Source organism: Medicago truncatula, chromosome 1, assembly GCF_003473485.1.
Source record: "Medicago truncatula cultivar Jemalong A17 chromosome 1, MtrunA17r5.0-ANR, whole genome shotgun sequence".
Lineage (NCBI taxonomy): Eukaryota > Viridiplantae > Streptophyta > Magnoliopsida > Fabales > Fabaceae > Medicago > Medicago truncatula.
Window position 1 is genome coordinate 43,251,282 of NC_053042.1, and position 16,476 is coordinate 43,267,757.

The 16,476-nt window shown below is 33.9% G+C and overlaps 2 protein-coding genes across 3 annotated transcripts; both read left to right on the forward strand.

Annotated features, from left to right (window-relative positions):
- The first annotated feature begins 4,083 nt into the window (after positions 1–4,083).
- LOC11417090 (probable pectinesterase/pectinesterase inhibitor 7) lies at positions 4,084–6,253 on the forward strand. Of its 2 annotated transcripts, XM_024783693.2 has the most exons (3): positions 4,087–4,300; positions 5,024–5,126; positions 5,325–6,016. In XM_024783693.2, exons 1-3 carry the CDS (start codon positions 4,148–4,150, stop codon positions 6,014–6,016), a joined length of 948 nt encoding a protein of 315 aa, XP_024639461.1. In that variant the 5' UTR covers positions 4,087–4,147. The 2 variants fall into 2 exon arrangements, with proteins under 2 accessions (XP_003591482.1, XP_024639461.1); XM_003591434.4 differs by having other exon boundaries at positions 4,084–5,126; positions 5,325–6,253.
- Positions 6,254–14,192: 7,939 nt separating this feature from the next.
- On the forward strand, positions 14,193–15,638 carry LOC11412280 (probable pectinesterase/pectinesterase inhibitor 7). The gene is made up of 2 exons (XM_003591436.4): positions 14,193–14,511; positions 14,710–15,638. Exons 1-2 carry the CDS (start codon positions 14,256–14,258, stop codon positions 15,399–15,401), a joined length of 948 nt encoding a protein of 315 aa, XP_003591484.1. The 5' UTR covers positions 14,193–14,255; the 3' UTR covers positions 15,402–15,638.
- Positions 15,639–16,476: the final 838 nt, after the last annotated feature.

Consider the following 16,476-nt stretch of genomic DNA (forward strand, 5'->3'; position numbering starts at 1 on the left):
GTAAAAGGAAAGAACAAAACACCGAGCAAGATTGTTGACCCAGTTCAGCCAATATGGCCTAATCTGGGGGAGAGAGCAGCTCTCCAATCCAATATGTGAAGTGTTACAAAAGGTTACAAGACTCTAGCTTATCAAGCTTTACACATGAACAAACCCTAGAACTACCCTTTGGTATTTTCCCACTCTCACACTATGAACCCAAAATCCCAAGGTGATTACAATGTTTTTCCCAACCTAAGAAACTCTCTCATCAAAGGCACACACCCCATAGGATCCCCTCTTTGATCTCCAAGATTTCTCTCTTAAGCTCTCTTAAGGTTGTCTTCAAAAAAGCACAAGAACACAATATATACTAGTCCTGCCCTGAAGAAATCGTGCCACGATTTCCCTAGATCGTGTCACGATCTGCAACGGTCCCCAGGTTGACCAGTCCTTATCAGTGATACTTAACGAGCAAGTTTCTGGATCGTGTCATGATTTCCCAAGATCGTGCCACGATTTGGCGTCCTGCAAACTTGGCTCACGGCATCTCAAATCGTGTCACGATTCCAAAATCGTGTCACGATTTCTCTGTTCTTCCAGACCACAAATTTGAAGCCAATTTCAACAATTTTTCTATATATTGGAGGATTGAATTAAATTAAATAGAACTTGACATTGGAAATAAATCTAACAAACATTTGTTAAGGAGAGATTTTTTTTTTCTTTTTGTATTTACCCTCTGGTTTCAACGAGAAGGGCTCTCGTAATCCTGAATTCGGTTGGGAGAGAAATAAAATTTGGCCAACAAATGTTTCACTTTAGAATCGAATCCAAATTCTCCTAAAAAATTTGTTATCGGTGGAGTTCATCAACAATTGAGGTCAAATGTTTGGTTATTTGATGATATCACAACAAGAAAATCAACGATTTACTACGAAAATAATGGTAGCTAATCTCTAGCAAAACTCATTTAGCTACTATTAAATTGGGAATTAGCTGTCATATTAGGAAAACTCTAGCTAATTTCAAACTACACCCTGCAATATACTGGTCAAAAAATTATATTTCCTAGCTATTTAGTTAGGATATTTCCTCAATAATTTCGAAGTAAATAACTAGCCACAGGTTCGTTGCAAATTCCTAGTAATTTCCTAGATACATAGATTTTTTAGTATTTTTTTTTCCTGGTATCTAATCAGAAAGTGATTAATCTAAATACATAAAAAATATATTTAAAATGTTGATTAGTTGTCAAAATAGGCATTAATTGGTGATCATAGTGATTACACACTAATTACTAAACAATTCACAATAACATAATATATATTCAATCACAATTAATCAAACTACCAATTTACACATATTCCCTAATAATCAATCATTTCAATAACACAATGTTATACTAGAAAGTAGCAACACATTTGCATAGCACCAAACATTATTTGACTAACATTCTAAGACCTGTTAAGCATGATAATTAACGACAACATTCAATAGCTTTCTTTGGGCTATATTTTCCAAAATCTTCCAACCATAACGATCCTGGAGCTTGCTCATATTCTGACATCATCACTGCAGTCATGAAAACACATGCCTTCCCACACCTTCACTTCTTATTCTCTACTTTGGACTTCTCACTTTCTTCCCATGTCTTCAATAGCAAAACCTGTATACCGCATAAATGCATAAAGACACTTGTTTATGAAGATAAATGCTATGAAAAAAAATAATTATTGGTTAACCATCACATCTAGAAAACATATTTGAAGAGAGGAGCTAGTAAGTATAATCATATATTCATGTTACGAAGGAATATATAAAAATGTGACAGCAAGAACTTATGCATGTAATAGCCATGTGTCTTAGATATTACATGATACAGAAACATGAAGGATAGTTCACAAATTGACAATAACTCAAGTGGTTAAGAAACAAGTAGCTCTTAATATTAATTGTAAATATTAAGATCAAATATTAATAAGATAATGGATAAAGCTAACTGAAATATGAGAAAAAGCAGCAATAACCTTTATGTCCATCTTGTTCCGGCACATTCGAATGTTCACTTGGAGGTTCGTGTCCTTAAGGCTTGTTTCTTCTTCTTCTTCTTGTTCATCTTTCCCATCACTGCTAGGAAAAATTGAATGACTTTAAATAAGCAAGGGGGTTAAAAAGCTACGAATTATAACAAAATTTGAAACTAAAAACACAAAATCAGAGAGCAAGCAGATCCAAATGTTTTGTATCATGAGGTTCCTTATTTTCTAAGTAACATTATCCTCAAACCAACTTCCTCCATTAACCGCCATAATAAAACCGCCGGAAATCTTCTGTTTTTTTTTTAGTGAGATATAAAGGCTCTGTTTGGTAAAAAGAAGCTATAAGCTAGTTGATAGCTGAAAAACTAGCTTATAGCTGATGACTTATAGCTGAAAGCTATTAGTTGAAAAGCTAGCTGTTTGAAATTAAAGTGTTTGGTAAAATTAACTTTTAGAATGAATGATAAGTATAAAATGACATAAAGTACATATATGTTTATTTTTATATAAATTACTAAATATTTTTAACTGATATATTTATCTTAAATATGTAATTTATTTCAAAGTATTTTTTATCTTTAAAATGATAACTGTGATTTATGAATTTAATTGATATATTTTTTTAACAAATCTTGTCTGACTTCATTTTTATATCTTTTTTATGATTTTTTTTTCTTTTTATTTGAATTAGTAAATAAGTTAAAAGGAAAAAAAAAATGAAAATATGAACATAAAAGTACAATAAAAAGTGCCCCTTTTCGACATTTTTCGGCTATTTTTTCTTCAAGTAGACTAATGGTTAGAATTCACCTTTTAGGTGAATAAATGAGGTCTTCGGAGTACATATAACAATGCATTACCCCTACCAACTGACTTAAGTTCACAGGGATATTTTTCGGCTATTTCTATTGTGCATGTTTATTATTATTATTATTTCTCTCTTGGTAGTGCTTAATAGAATAAAGTCGTTACCCCTACCTTTATTCTTTCAAATGAATTTATCTATTTCGAAACCTACGTGATGAAACGACTAAAATGGACTTGTTTGTAGTTGAAAAAGATTCAGTTATATTTACTATGACTATCTTCAATTTAACCAATCATATATTCAACGGTATACACGTAAGTGCAAAAGTCAGAGTTCAAAAACCGAGCGGAATCAACATAAAAATTTCGACATTTTTGTTTGTTGACCTAGTTCTACTATTTTTTTTTTTTTTTTTTATATTATACCAACCGGTTAGTTGAATTTCTCAATAATATTAGTGACAAATCTTGATGAGATCATGACTAGATTCAAACCTTGCCCCGACTTTTAGTTTTTCTTGGACTATTACATCTCTGAAATTAATCACTTTGAATCATTAACATAATGATTTACGATAGTTGGTTCTTAAAAAACCCCACCTATACAAGTACCAACTTAACAATTGGTTAGAAAGGAAGTAAAAAAAAACAATAAAATACCCTGCATGTAGTTTTTTTTTGAATAAAAACTAGGCACAAGGTTGTTAGTATTAATATAACCTTGATTATCACATTGGAGGTTTTATCCAATCCAAATATAACCTTGAGAAACAATATATGTATCCACGATTGCACCAAAAAAAAATATACATTGCACCCACGTTGATGTCGTCTCGTAGAAAATCTTTCGTTTTGTATTTTTGTGTCTAGTGATTGCTGGGAACCAACCCCACCCTGCCGTTAACATGCTATAATTTTATATTTCATGGCTATAAGGTAAGTCGTATATTATTCCTTAAAAAGATGTAAACAAATGAATTAATTAAATCCCAGGGAATACATCCACTTTAGATTGAACTTGATGAATGTTTCCTCATAAAATTAAATATATCACAATATCATGTTGGTTGGTAGGTACTTGGTGAATGCATTCATTCACGTACGGTAGCCACAATATCAACATCAAAGATACAAGGAGACAATATATTCAAATTCATTCTAACAAACTAGTTGACTTTCCAACATTCCCACTAATGATTATAATACGACAAATTAAAATCTTGATCTTAAATCTATATAAACCCTACAAGCCATGCACCTTAAGCTCATATCCCTCCTAGCAATAACAACATCCCTTTAATTCCTTCATCCAAAAACCAATGGCTTTCAAGCACAGATCCATTGCCTATCTACTTTCGATCTTGATCTTTGTATCCTTGCATGTAGCAAATGGTATTCCTCCAGAAACCATTTGTGGGTCCACCGTAAACCCTACTTATTGTAAAAACATACTTGCCAATCAAAATGGAAACATTTATGACTACGGTCGAATTTCAATTCGAAAATCCTTATCGCAATCCCGTAAGTTCATGAACTCAATAGACTCACACCTTCAAGGTGGTTCGTCTTTGTCTCAATCCACAATTCGTGCTCTTGAAGATTGTCGATTCCTTGCTGAATTGAGTTTTGAATACTTATCAAACACCTATACAACAACAAATCAATCTAGTAATGTTCTTCCAACTTCTCAAGCAGAAGACTTTGAAACTTTTCTTAGTGCCGTTTTGACTAATCAACAAACATGTTTGGAAGGTCTAAACACTATAGCTTCTGATCAGAGAGTGAAGAATGATTTGTTGTCATCGCTCTCCGATGATATGAAGCTTCATAGTGTCACCCTAGCGTTGTTCAAAAAAGGTTGGGTTCCTAAAAATAAAATAAGAACATCATGGCCACAAAATGGAAAGCATTTGAATTTCAAAAATGGTCGTTTGCCATTGAAGATGTCAAATAAAGCACGTGCTATTTATGATTCCGCTAGACGCAATGGGAGAAAACTACTTCAAACTAATACTAATGAAGATAGTGTTGTGGTGAGTGATGTTGTCGTTGTTAGTCAAGATGGAAGTGGAAACTTTACCGCAATCAATGACGCCGTAGCTGCTGCACCAAATAACACGGTTGCTAGTGATGGATACTTCTTCATATTTATCACCAAAGGTGTGTATCAAGAGTACGTATCTATACCCAAAAACAAAAAGTACTTGATGATGGTTGGAGAGGGAATCAATCAAACAGTTATCACAGGAGACCACAATGTTGTTGATGGTTTCACAACATTCAATTCGGCTACATTTGGTAAGCAAATTTAATACTTGGACATATTCAATATACCATTACAAAAAAAAAAAAAAAAAATGCCATTTCATCATAAATTGTTTAGCTATATACGGATTAAAAAATTCAGCAACCAATTGAAGATTTTCGGACCACAATGTTGAAGATAATCTATAGGTTAAAAATTTCACTAATTTGACGTTTCTTGTGAATTTTCAGCTGTAGTTGGTCAAGGGTTTGTGGCAGTTAACATAACATTTCGCAACACCGCTGGACCAAGCAAACACCAAGCAGTTGCACTAAGAAGTGGAGCAGATATGTCCACCTTCTATAGTTGTAGCTTTGAAGGGTATCAGGACACATTGTATACACATTCTCTAAGGCAGTTTTATCGAGAATGCGATATATACGGAACAGTTGACTTCATATTTGGAAATGGTGCAGTTGTTTTGCAAAATTGTAACATTTATCCTCGCCTTCCGCTAAGTGGACAATTCAATTCCATCACAGCTCAAGGTCGAACTGATCCAAATCAAAACACTGGAACTTCTATACAAAATGCAACTATTAAAGCAGCAGATGATTTGGCTCCGAAAGTTGGAACTGTACAAACATACCTTGGGAGACCGTGGAAAGAATATTCGAGGACAGTTTTTATGCAATCTTTCATGGACAGCTTCATAAACCCTGCTGGTTGGCATGAATGGAATGGTGATTTTGCGTTGAATACTTTGTACTATGCAGAGTACAGCAACAGAGGAGCGGGTTCAAGCACCGTGAATCGAGTGACATGGCCTGGTTATCATGTTATCGGTGCTACCGATGCAGCCAATTTCACGGTGTCCAATTTCTTGAGTGGTGATGATTGGATTCCTCAAACTGGTGTTCCATACTCCAGTGGATTGATATAGTCAAATTCAAACACCTAGAGTATGAAGTTGTTCAATTTTATATATTTTCTTCTATTTATATAAACGTGTTTTCTCTTCACACCTAGAGCATTTTTGTGTACGTTTTTCACAAAGGCAATATGAGAGTTTGTTGTAAATATCATATTATTATAAAATAATTGATGAATATACATGTCTCTCCAAAGGACATGATTGACTTCAGCAATGGATTCAGTTTATGGCCCGTGTTTATGTTTGCATGATGCCTTTGTATAAATTTCATTATCGAGATTCTTTCACTACAAGAAACTATCGATTTACCTGCGGATTGTCCAGCGGAAATATATCCGCAGGAATACCTGAGGATATCATGCGGTTATCGATACTGCGGTCTTTTCCTGCGGATTTACCCGCCGCACGAAACTCCGCAGGTAATTGTAACTTTTGCTGAGGATTTTCCAGGAAAGATTTTGAATTGTTTTTGGTCACTTTTCCTGCGGCTTTTCCTTAGGATTTGCTTAATTTTTATTTTTTTTAGCTTCTGTATGAAATTTAAATAATTGAAAGATTTAGTATTTTTTTTCCTATTTACATAGTATTAGAACACAAATTATATTTTTTGAACATGTCCAATTATATATATTTTTTTATACATATTCAATGTTAAAATATTAGCATGGGAACATGTATCCATGGCAAAATCCGCTGGAAACAAGTTTCCTGCGGAATATACATTGTTATCCGCAGGAAATGCCCCAGGAAAATCGTGAGTTTCTAGTACTGTTTATATTAGCATATGGAAATGGAAAACCTATGCTTCCATCTTTCTCACTTCAGGTCAGATTTTTACTGTCCACACCATACCTTTTTTTTCTCTCTCTATTTTACCCAATCAAGTTAACTCATAAAATCATGCGCCTTGTTGACCAATAATTATAATAATAGTTAATAAAATTTGAGTCAATAAATCAAAAACGACAATTTGTCCTCGTGAGCTTAGCTCAGTTGGTATGAACAATGCATAAAAATATGCAAGGTCTGGGATTCAAACCCCGGCCACCACAAAAAAAAACGATAATTTACTCAAAAGAATGACAGATAAGAACAACATCCAAGGCCCAATTAGAAGTACAATTGTGAATCAGCATTAGTGAAGACGATGTTTCAACCGATGGGGAAATGTTCTCGTTGAAGATACTACAAGCACTTAAAAGCTCAAGGGAGCTCAACAAGTGATTTAAAAAAAAAAAAAAAAACTAGTAAACTTTGGAAAATCAAGCTAGATTATGTCAACCCTGATAAAGATACCTAACCCCCCAGATGAAAATCATTTCCACTTCGGAGTCTAAAATTTTAAAATTACAAGATGAAATACATGCCCTTGAAATTGCTCATGAAGATACTCAAAAATCACATGTTGAACCACAATTAAAATGTAAAGAAGTTGAAAGTTGGATGGATTTTGCTGTATCTAAAAATTGCAAATATTAGATAAAGAGATTAGATATCTAAAAACTAAATTGACATATTCTCCTCGTAAAGAGAATTTGAAACTAGCTAAAGAAGTGAAGACGTTGAAAAAGCCTCATAAAAGAAATTTCAATAATCTTATAAGAAATTCTTTAAGGCAATTAATAAGAATCATTCTGAAAATGAAAGTAGATCTCATGTTTCTCATGAAGTCAAATCTCTTCCTTTTCATATTGTTTGTCATTATTGTTGCAAGAAATTAGGTCATACCATATCATAGTGATATATACGGAAATATATGGTTCTAAAGGTAGGATGATTTGGATACTCAATTGCAACATTCATGCTACAAACCATCAATGACCCAATATTAGTTAGATACCTACAAAACATACTTGATTTTATGTGATAAGTGCTCAAAAGTAATATATGTTATGTGTTAATTTAGGTATTTTAGTGACTTGTTTTGCAAGTTATCTAAGGAAAAACTACCATTTGTTGTAATTTTGCCATTTATGCTTTATGTGCCTTACTCTACTCAATTTGTGTAGGAAATGACAAGCAAGGACCAAGAAACGATTTTTTGAGCCAAGCCAAACTCGCTTAAGCGAGTTCAACTCACTTAAGCGAGAAAGTTCCAGAGAGCGGCAGACGAACTCGCTTCTAGCACGCTTCCAACTCGCTTAAAGCGAGATCAGTTCGCTTAAGTGAGTTTTTTTTCCAGAGAGCAAGTGAAGAATTTGCTCTCAACTCGCTTCAAGCAGCTCAAGCAAATGAAGCCAACTCGCTTAAAGCGAGATCAGTTCGCTTAAGCGAGTTTTGTCTAGAGGGCAAGTGAAAAATTCGCTCTCAACTCGCTCCAAACACGTTTAAAGCGAGATTCAACAAGGTCAATGGATAAGGTCCACGTGGCAGTCTTTCAATGGCAAGAGTGGGATTCTTTGGCAACCCGTTTAAGCGACTTCAGCTCACTTGAAATGAGTTTGCCTGAACTTAGCCTATATAAATAGCTCTCTCTCTCTCTCTCTCTCTCCTTTGAATCTTTTCACCGTTTTATTCATTTTGTAGTTTTTAGAGAGAGAGAGAGAGAGAGAGAGAGAGAGAGAGAGAGAGAGAGAGAGAGAGAGAGAGAGAGAGAGAGAGAGAGTAAGACATTTCTAGTGAGAGAAACACAAATCAAGCATGTTAGAAGTAGATTCTTCCTAGGATTTGTAGAGATATCATGAATCTTAGTATGGAATCTTCATCTTTCTTCCATCTTTTGCAAAGTTATCATAGACATATGTAGCTACATCTACGCTTGTGGTTTTTAAGGTATTCAAACAAGCTATTAATTTGTAATCTTTGATCATTTAATTTAAGGTTCTAGCTTATTTATTCAATATTGTTATTATTCTTGAGTTTAATGCTTTATTTAAGATTTGAAATGTTATTGAAAGATTGTCATACCCCAATTTTTGACCTAAGGTCACACTGACGCATGTCATTTGACCCTGATCAGTCCCTAACTTTTCAATGAAAAATCTCTATGAAGGTACTTTAAAATACCTCATTTTTGAATCCGAGTCGGGCCCTCTTCTCTATTTATTTTTATTTCCATCTTTTATTTTTAAATTAACTTTAATTTTGCTTTTAAAAAATCTTTTTATTGTTGTCTTTATCTTGTTTTTATTTCATTATTTTTGTCCAATGATAAATCCAAAAACGGTCCCAATCCAAAAATTGCAGTCTGTCACACGAGCGTGCTTCACCTCATCTCAATCCAAATCCAGCAAAACGCGTTGCAATCCAACAACAGCTAACACGCTCCTCTCATCTCAGCACAAGTTTCTGCTCATCTCAACAAACCCTAGTCTCAGCCTTACCCTATAAATACAACCTGAAAGACAACCAGAAAAGGACAGGAATAAAACAAGACAGGAAACACATAAGAGAAAGCCAGCAACGCACACACAGAGGGAAGCGGAATCGCACATCAAGCAATTGGAGTCCAACCACAAACCTACCGCGACGTTCGTGAATCCAAGCCATCACCACCGATCCAAACAAGGCCGCTATTCCAAACACGGCAGCACCTCACGAATCCAAATCCGGTTCGAAATCAGACGCAAAAGGTTTTTGTTTTCCTCTTTTTTTTAGTTTTGAATTTGTCTGTGAACTTCCTGTAAGTTTTTGGTTTAGAAAGGGTTTAGATCTTAGAATATAAAAAAAAAATCAAAAGAGAAGAAAGAAAGTAGTAGAGGTGTAGAAGAAATAGAATAAAAAAAGCAAATTAGGGTTCCGGCCAACCGCCGCTGGAACCCACCTTACCTCCGTCGGAGAAGATGAAGTTTCGCCGGAAACTTCATATCACAACCCAGAAAATGAAGAACATAGAAGAGAGAGTAGAGAGAGAACCGAGAGAGGGAAAGAATGGCAGAGAGAGAAAAGACTTGAGAACATGAAAGAAAAACCGGTCCATAGCCCATATATACATGTCAAACCGGTTCGGTTCTCTGGAACTGACCCAGGGTTTGAACTGAACCGGCCCCAGCCTGTCCTCTAAGTCCAATTCCGAAATTGTTCTTCGGCCCAACTCTCTGCTGTTTTATTTTCTGCTTGCTGTTTGCATCTACCTGAATATTGCTGCACCCCTACCTTGTGATTGAACCCCATTTTATTTTAAGTCTTGCATGCATTTTATTTTATTCTGTTAACCTTGCATTTGGTTGATCTAAATAATTAGAATGTAATCTAGGATTGATGTAAATAATTTATTTTCTTTTTGTCATTTATTTTTCCGCAGACTTTAGAATGTATCATAGGCCTTTTATGTAATAGTCGTAGGTGCAAATATGGGTGCGTGTGTGGGTGTATGCTTTATTTTTATGCTTTTTAGTTTACGGTAATGGTCTTTGTGGTGATCCAACGTCACTACAAAGTACCTACGCTTTTACTTTCTTTTACTTTCTTACTCCGTTAGTTTTAATTTTAGTTATTATTCAAAAAAACAACAAAAACATGCAAATAACAAAAATCACAAAAAAAGTTTTTTTACAATAAACCTTGATCCTAAATCAAGTGATCGTTTATTTTATTTTATTTTCTTAATCAAACTTCAATCAATCTAATCATACTTTGAGCCCATTTTCTTTAATATAAAAAATACAAACAAGCTTATTTTGCCACTCGGCTTTTATTTTTAAAACTTTTTTTCAAAACTAATAAAAAACACACAACCAATCAAACGTCAATTTCTACCCCGAACTACGAGGTTTTGATCCCTCACGGGTACGTAGGCAGAGGACACTCGTCCTTCCAAACAATAAAAACTGTAGATAATTTAGGTCTCACTTTCTTTTTCTTTTAATCATCCCATTAACTCCTTTTTCAAAAGCAAGCAAGTTTATAGCACATTAATTAAATAAAATCAAGAGGTTCACGTAGAGTACTACGGACATAAAGGGTGCTAATACCTTCCCTTTATGTAACTAACCCCCGAACCCAAAATCTTTTCAAAATTGGGTAGTTTAAACTTTTTTTCCCCTTTTCTTAATAAAATTAAATGTTCAGTCGTGAAATAATTAGTGAGTCAAAAGCTAATCAAATAGCCTTGATCTCCGAAAAATGACGCGACAAAGATACTTTTGGGTCTAGGGTTAGAATAATAATCTATCAAAGTTTTTATTCTCGACATAGGGTTTAAGTTTTGGTAATCACTTTGTAATCAAGAACTTAATGCTATTGGATCGTTTAATAGATTGAGAAAACGTCGATTAGACGATATGATTGAACTCATGAAGTTATTTAGACATAAATAACGATTGAAATCATGACATTATTTAGACATGAATAATGTTGTTGAGTGATTGTGATAATATCGTTTGAAAATCTAGAATATGTTATTTGATCATGAGGTTGCAGTTGTTACGCTTGGTTGATTAACTCTAATCCCAAGTGAAATGACCCTATCCCGTCTCTATTTATTTTTAGGAAAATTAGTTATGATAGTTTTACACAAACAAACTTTTAAACCAAACACTTAAGATGATAAATGTCGTTGAATGATTTATTATATACATTAGTCCCTGTAGAGACGATATTAATATACTTACGTGTAAATAGAAATACGATGTGGAAAAATCTTACATCAGTATGTTTGGGAGCATCAAGAAATAAATAATCCACTAGTGAAAAATCGCTCCAAGTATGTTGTTTGATATGACTAATCAAATTTGAAGAATCAAGTGCAGTAATCGAAGGTTTGGTCACCAATGAAATTATAAAAATACAACAAGGGTAAAATGTCAAGTGGACAAATTTTGTTAATTTTAGCTTACCAAGTCTGCACAAAGGTATATCTCTTAATCATCCACTCCACACACACACTTCTCAATCACTCTATTGTATTGACTAATCGAATTTGAAGAATCAAGTGTAGCAATCGAAGGTTTGGGATTTAGGGATTTCTAACTTCATCTTTCACTTTAGTCCATGTCCTTCATTTTGGTTCAATTTCTTTCACTTTAGTCCTTGTGACACATCATGCATCTTGTCAGCACAAAACATTTATCACCTCATTAGTTAACAGGAGTTTTTAATGTCAAGGATTAATCTGATAACGTAAATGCACATCTTGGGACTACTTTGAATTTAATCTCGAGTCAGAGACATTTGTGATAACAAGTTGCAAATTCATGGACCAAAGTGACCATTTATCCACTAAATAATTGTACTCGCAGTTATCCCCTAATAAAATTTGCCTTAGTTACAGAGTGTGTAACTTAATTGATACTCGCATTTTAGGTAAACGTACATTATAACTGTTCGTCAGTTATCGATATGGAGACAGATATAATGGTCATTGTACGTGTGAATACCTTCGTACTTTTTTTTTGTAACGACATTTTTACGAAAATTAGTAAAATTATTAAAATATCTTTTTAATTAAATATAAAACTACCCCAAGTGAAGAAAAAAAATACTAACCTGTTTTCAAAATTTTCGTCTATTTTTTTATTTGTAGTTTTTTTGCAGAAGCGTGAGGGCAATATATTCATATACTTATTTATTACATTTTGTGTTGTCAAGAGAGGATGATGTAGTTCAACATAAATGATAAAAATTAATAATTTCTTTACTTGAATGATTTTTTTTTTTTAAATTAACATTATACACATCGATATTTGCGAATACTCATAGATGCCTTAAAATTCATTAAATACTCGTCTTACGAATATTCACAAGGATAAGGATAACGGAAAGGCACATATGTCATTTTTATATAGAACAAGAAGGGTGGAGATGATTGTTATTTCTATTTGTGGATACCATTATCATCCCTACATCATGTATATATAATTTCTTGTTTATTGCAATACAGCTTGGTCCTCGCATAGTATTTCAACGTTTTTAGATTTTTTTTGTCAAGTAGACTAATGACTAACATTCATCTTTTAGGTGAATAAATGAGGTGTTCGGAGTTCAAACTTAGGCGCATGCATACAACAATGCATTATCCCTACCAACAAACTTATGTTCACGGGGACGTTTTTCGGCTATTTCTATTTTGCATGTGCATTATTTCTCTCTTGGTAGTGCTTAATAGAATAAAGTTATTACCCCAGCCTTTATTCTTTCATATTAATTAATCAATTTCGAAACCTACTTGACGAAACGACTAAAATGGACTTACTTGCAATTGATAAAGATTCGGTTATATTAATGACTATGATTATGTTCAATTTAACCAATCATATATTTAACGGAATACACGTAAGTGGAAAAGTCACAGTTCAAACGCCGAGCGCAATCAACATGATAATTTTGGTATTTTTGTCGGTTGACCTAGTTCTATTTTTTTCTTATATTATACCAACCGGTTAGTTGAATTTCTCAATAATATTAGTGACAAATCTTGATGAGATCATGACTAGATTCAAACCTTGCCCCGACTTTTTGTTTTTTTTGGCTCTATGACCTCCTTGCTAGTTTTTATTGGAGTATTACATTTCTGAAATTAATCACTTTGAATCATTAACATAATAATTTACGATAGTTGGTTCTTAAAAAACCTCACCTATACAAGTACCACCAACTTAACAACAATTGGTTAGAAAGGAAGACAAAAAAAAGAATAAAATACCCTGCATGTAGGTTTTTTTTTTTTTTTGAATAAAAACTAGGCACAAGGTTGTTAGTATTAATATAACCTTGATTATCACATTGGAGGTTTTATCCAATCCAAATATAACCTTGAGAAACAATATATGTATCCACGATTGCACCAAAAAAAAATATACATTGCACCCACGTTGATGTCGTCTCGTAGAAAATCTTTCGTTTTGTATTTTTGTGTCTAGTGATTGCTGGGAACCAACCCCACCCTGCCGTTAACATGCTATAATTTTATATTTCATGGCTATAAGGTAAGTCGTATATTATTCCTTAAAAAGATGTAAACAAATGAATTAATTAAATCCCAGGGAATACATCCACTTTAGATTGAACTTGATGAATGTTTCCTCATAAAATTAAATATATCACAATATCATGTTGGTTGGTAGGTACTTGGTGAATGCATTCATTCACGTACGGTAGCCACAATATCAACATCAAAGATACAAGGAGACAATATATTCAAATTCATTCTAACAAACTAGTTGACTTTCCAACATTCCCACTAATGATTATAATACGACAAATTAAAATCTTGATCTTAAATCTATATAAACCCTACAAGCCATGCACCTTAAGCTCATATCCCTCCTAGCAATAACAACATCCCTTTAATTCCTTCATCCAAAAACCAATGGCTTTCAAGCACAGATCCATTGCCTATCTACTTTCGATCTTGCTCTTTGTATCCTTGCATGTAGCAAATGGTATTCCTCCAGAAACCATTTGTGGGTCTACCGTAAACCCTACTTATTGTAAAAACATACTTGCCAATCAAAATGGAAACAAAAAGTACTTGATGATGGTTGGAGAGGGAATCAATCAAACAGTTATCACAGGAGACCACAATGTTGTTGATGGTTTCACAACATTCAATTCGGCTACATTTGGTAAGCAAATTTAATACTTGGACATATTCAATATACCATTACAAAAAAAAAAAAAAAAAATGCCATTTCATCATAAATTGTTTAGCTATATACGGATTAAAAAATTCAGCAACCAATTGAAGATTTTCGGACCACAATGTTGAAGATAATCTATAGGTTAAAAATTTCACTAATTTGACGTTTCTTGTGAATTTTCAGCTGTAGTTGGTCAAGGGTTTGTGGCAGTTAACATAACATTTCGCAACACCGCTGGACCAAGCAAACACCAAGCAGTTGCACTAAGAAGTGGAGCAGATATGTCCACCTTCTATAGTTGTAGCTTTGAAGGGTATCAGGACACATTGTATACACATTCTCTAAGGCAGTTTTATCGAGAATGCGATATATACGGAACAGTTGACTTCATATTTGGAAATGGTGCAGTTGTTTTGCAAAATTGTAACATTTATCCTCGCCTTCCGCTAAGTGGACAATTCAATTCCATCACAGCTCAAGGTCGAACTGATCCAAATCAAAACACTGGAACTTCTATACAAAATGCAACTATTAAAGCAGCAGATGATTTGGCTCCGAAAGTTGGAACTGTACAAACATACCTTGGGAGACCGTGGAAAGAATATTCGAGGACAGTTTTTATGCAATCTTTCATGGACAGTTTCATAAACCCTGCTGGTTGGCATGAATGGAATGGTGATTTTGCGTTGAATACTTTGTACTATGCAGAGTACAGCAACAGAGGAGCGGGTTCAAGCACCGTGAATCGAGTGACATGGCCTGGTTATCATGTTATCGGTGCTACCGATGCAGCCAATTTCACGGTGTCCAATTTCTTGAGTGGTGATGATTGGATTCCTCAAACTGGTGTTCCATACTCCAGTGGATTGATATAGTCAAATTCAAACACCTAGAGTATGAAGTTGTTCAATTTTATATATTTTCTTCTATTTATATAAACGTGTTTTCTCTTCACACCTAGAGCATTTTTGTGTACGTTTTTCACAAAGGCAATATGAGAGTTTGTTGTAAATATCATATTATTATAAAATAATTGATGAATATACATGTCTCTCCAAAGGACATGATTGACTTCAGCAATGGATTCAGTTTATGGCCCGTGTTTATGTTTGCATGATGCCTTTGTATAAATTTCATTATCGAGATTCTTTCACTACTAGAAACTATCGATTTACCTGCGGATTGTCCAGCGGAAATATATCCGCTGGAATACCTGAGGATATCATGCGGTTTTCGATACTGCGGTCTTTTCCTGCGGATTTATCCGCCGCACGAAACTCCGCAGGTAATTGTAACTTTTGCTGAGGATTTTCCAGGAAAGATTTTGAATTGTTTTTGGTCACTTTTCCTTAGGATTTGCTTAATTTTTATTTTTTTTAGCTTCTGTATGAAATTTAAATAATTGAAAGATTTAGTATTTTTTTTTCCTATTTACATAGTATTAGAACACAAATTATATTTTTTGAACATGTCCAATTATATATATATTTTTATACATATTCAATGTTAAAATATTAGCATGGGAACATGTATCCATGGCAAAATCCGCTGGAAACAAGTTTCCTGCGGAATATACATTGTTATCCGCAGGAAATGCCCCAGGAAAATCGTGAGTTTCTAGTACTGTTTATATTAGCATATGGAAATGGAAAACCTATGCTTCCATCTTTCTCACTTCAGGTCAGATTTTTACTGTCCACACCATACCTTTTTTTTCTCTCTCTATTTTACCCAATCAAGTTAACTCATAAAATCATGCGCCTTGTTGACCAATAATTATAATAATAGTTAATAAATTTGAGTCAATAAATCAAAAACGACAATTTGTCCTCGTGAGCTTAGATCAGTTGGTATGGACAATGCATAAAAATATGCAAGGTCTGGGATTCAAACCCCGGCCACCACAAAAAAAAACGATAATTTACTCAAAAGAATGACAGATAAGAACAA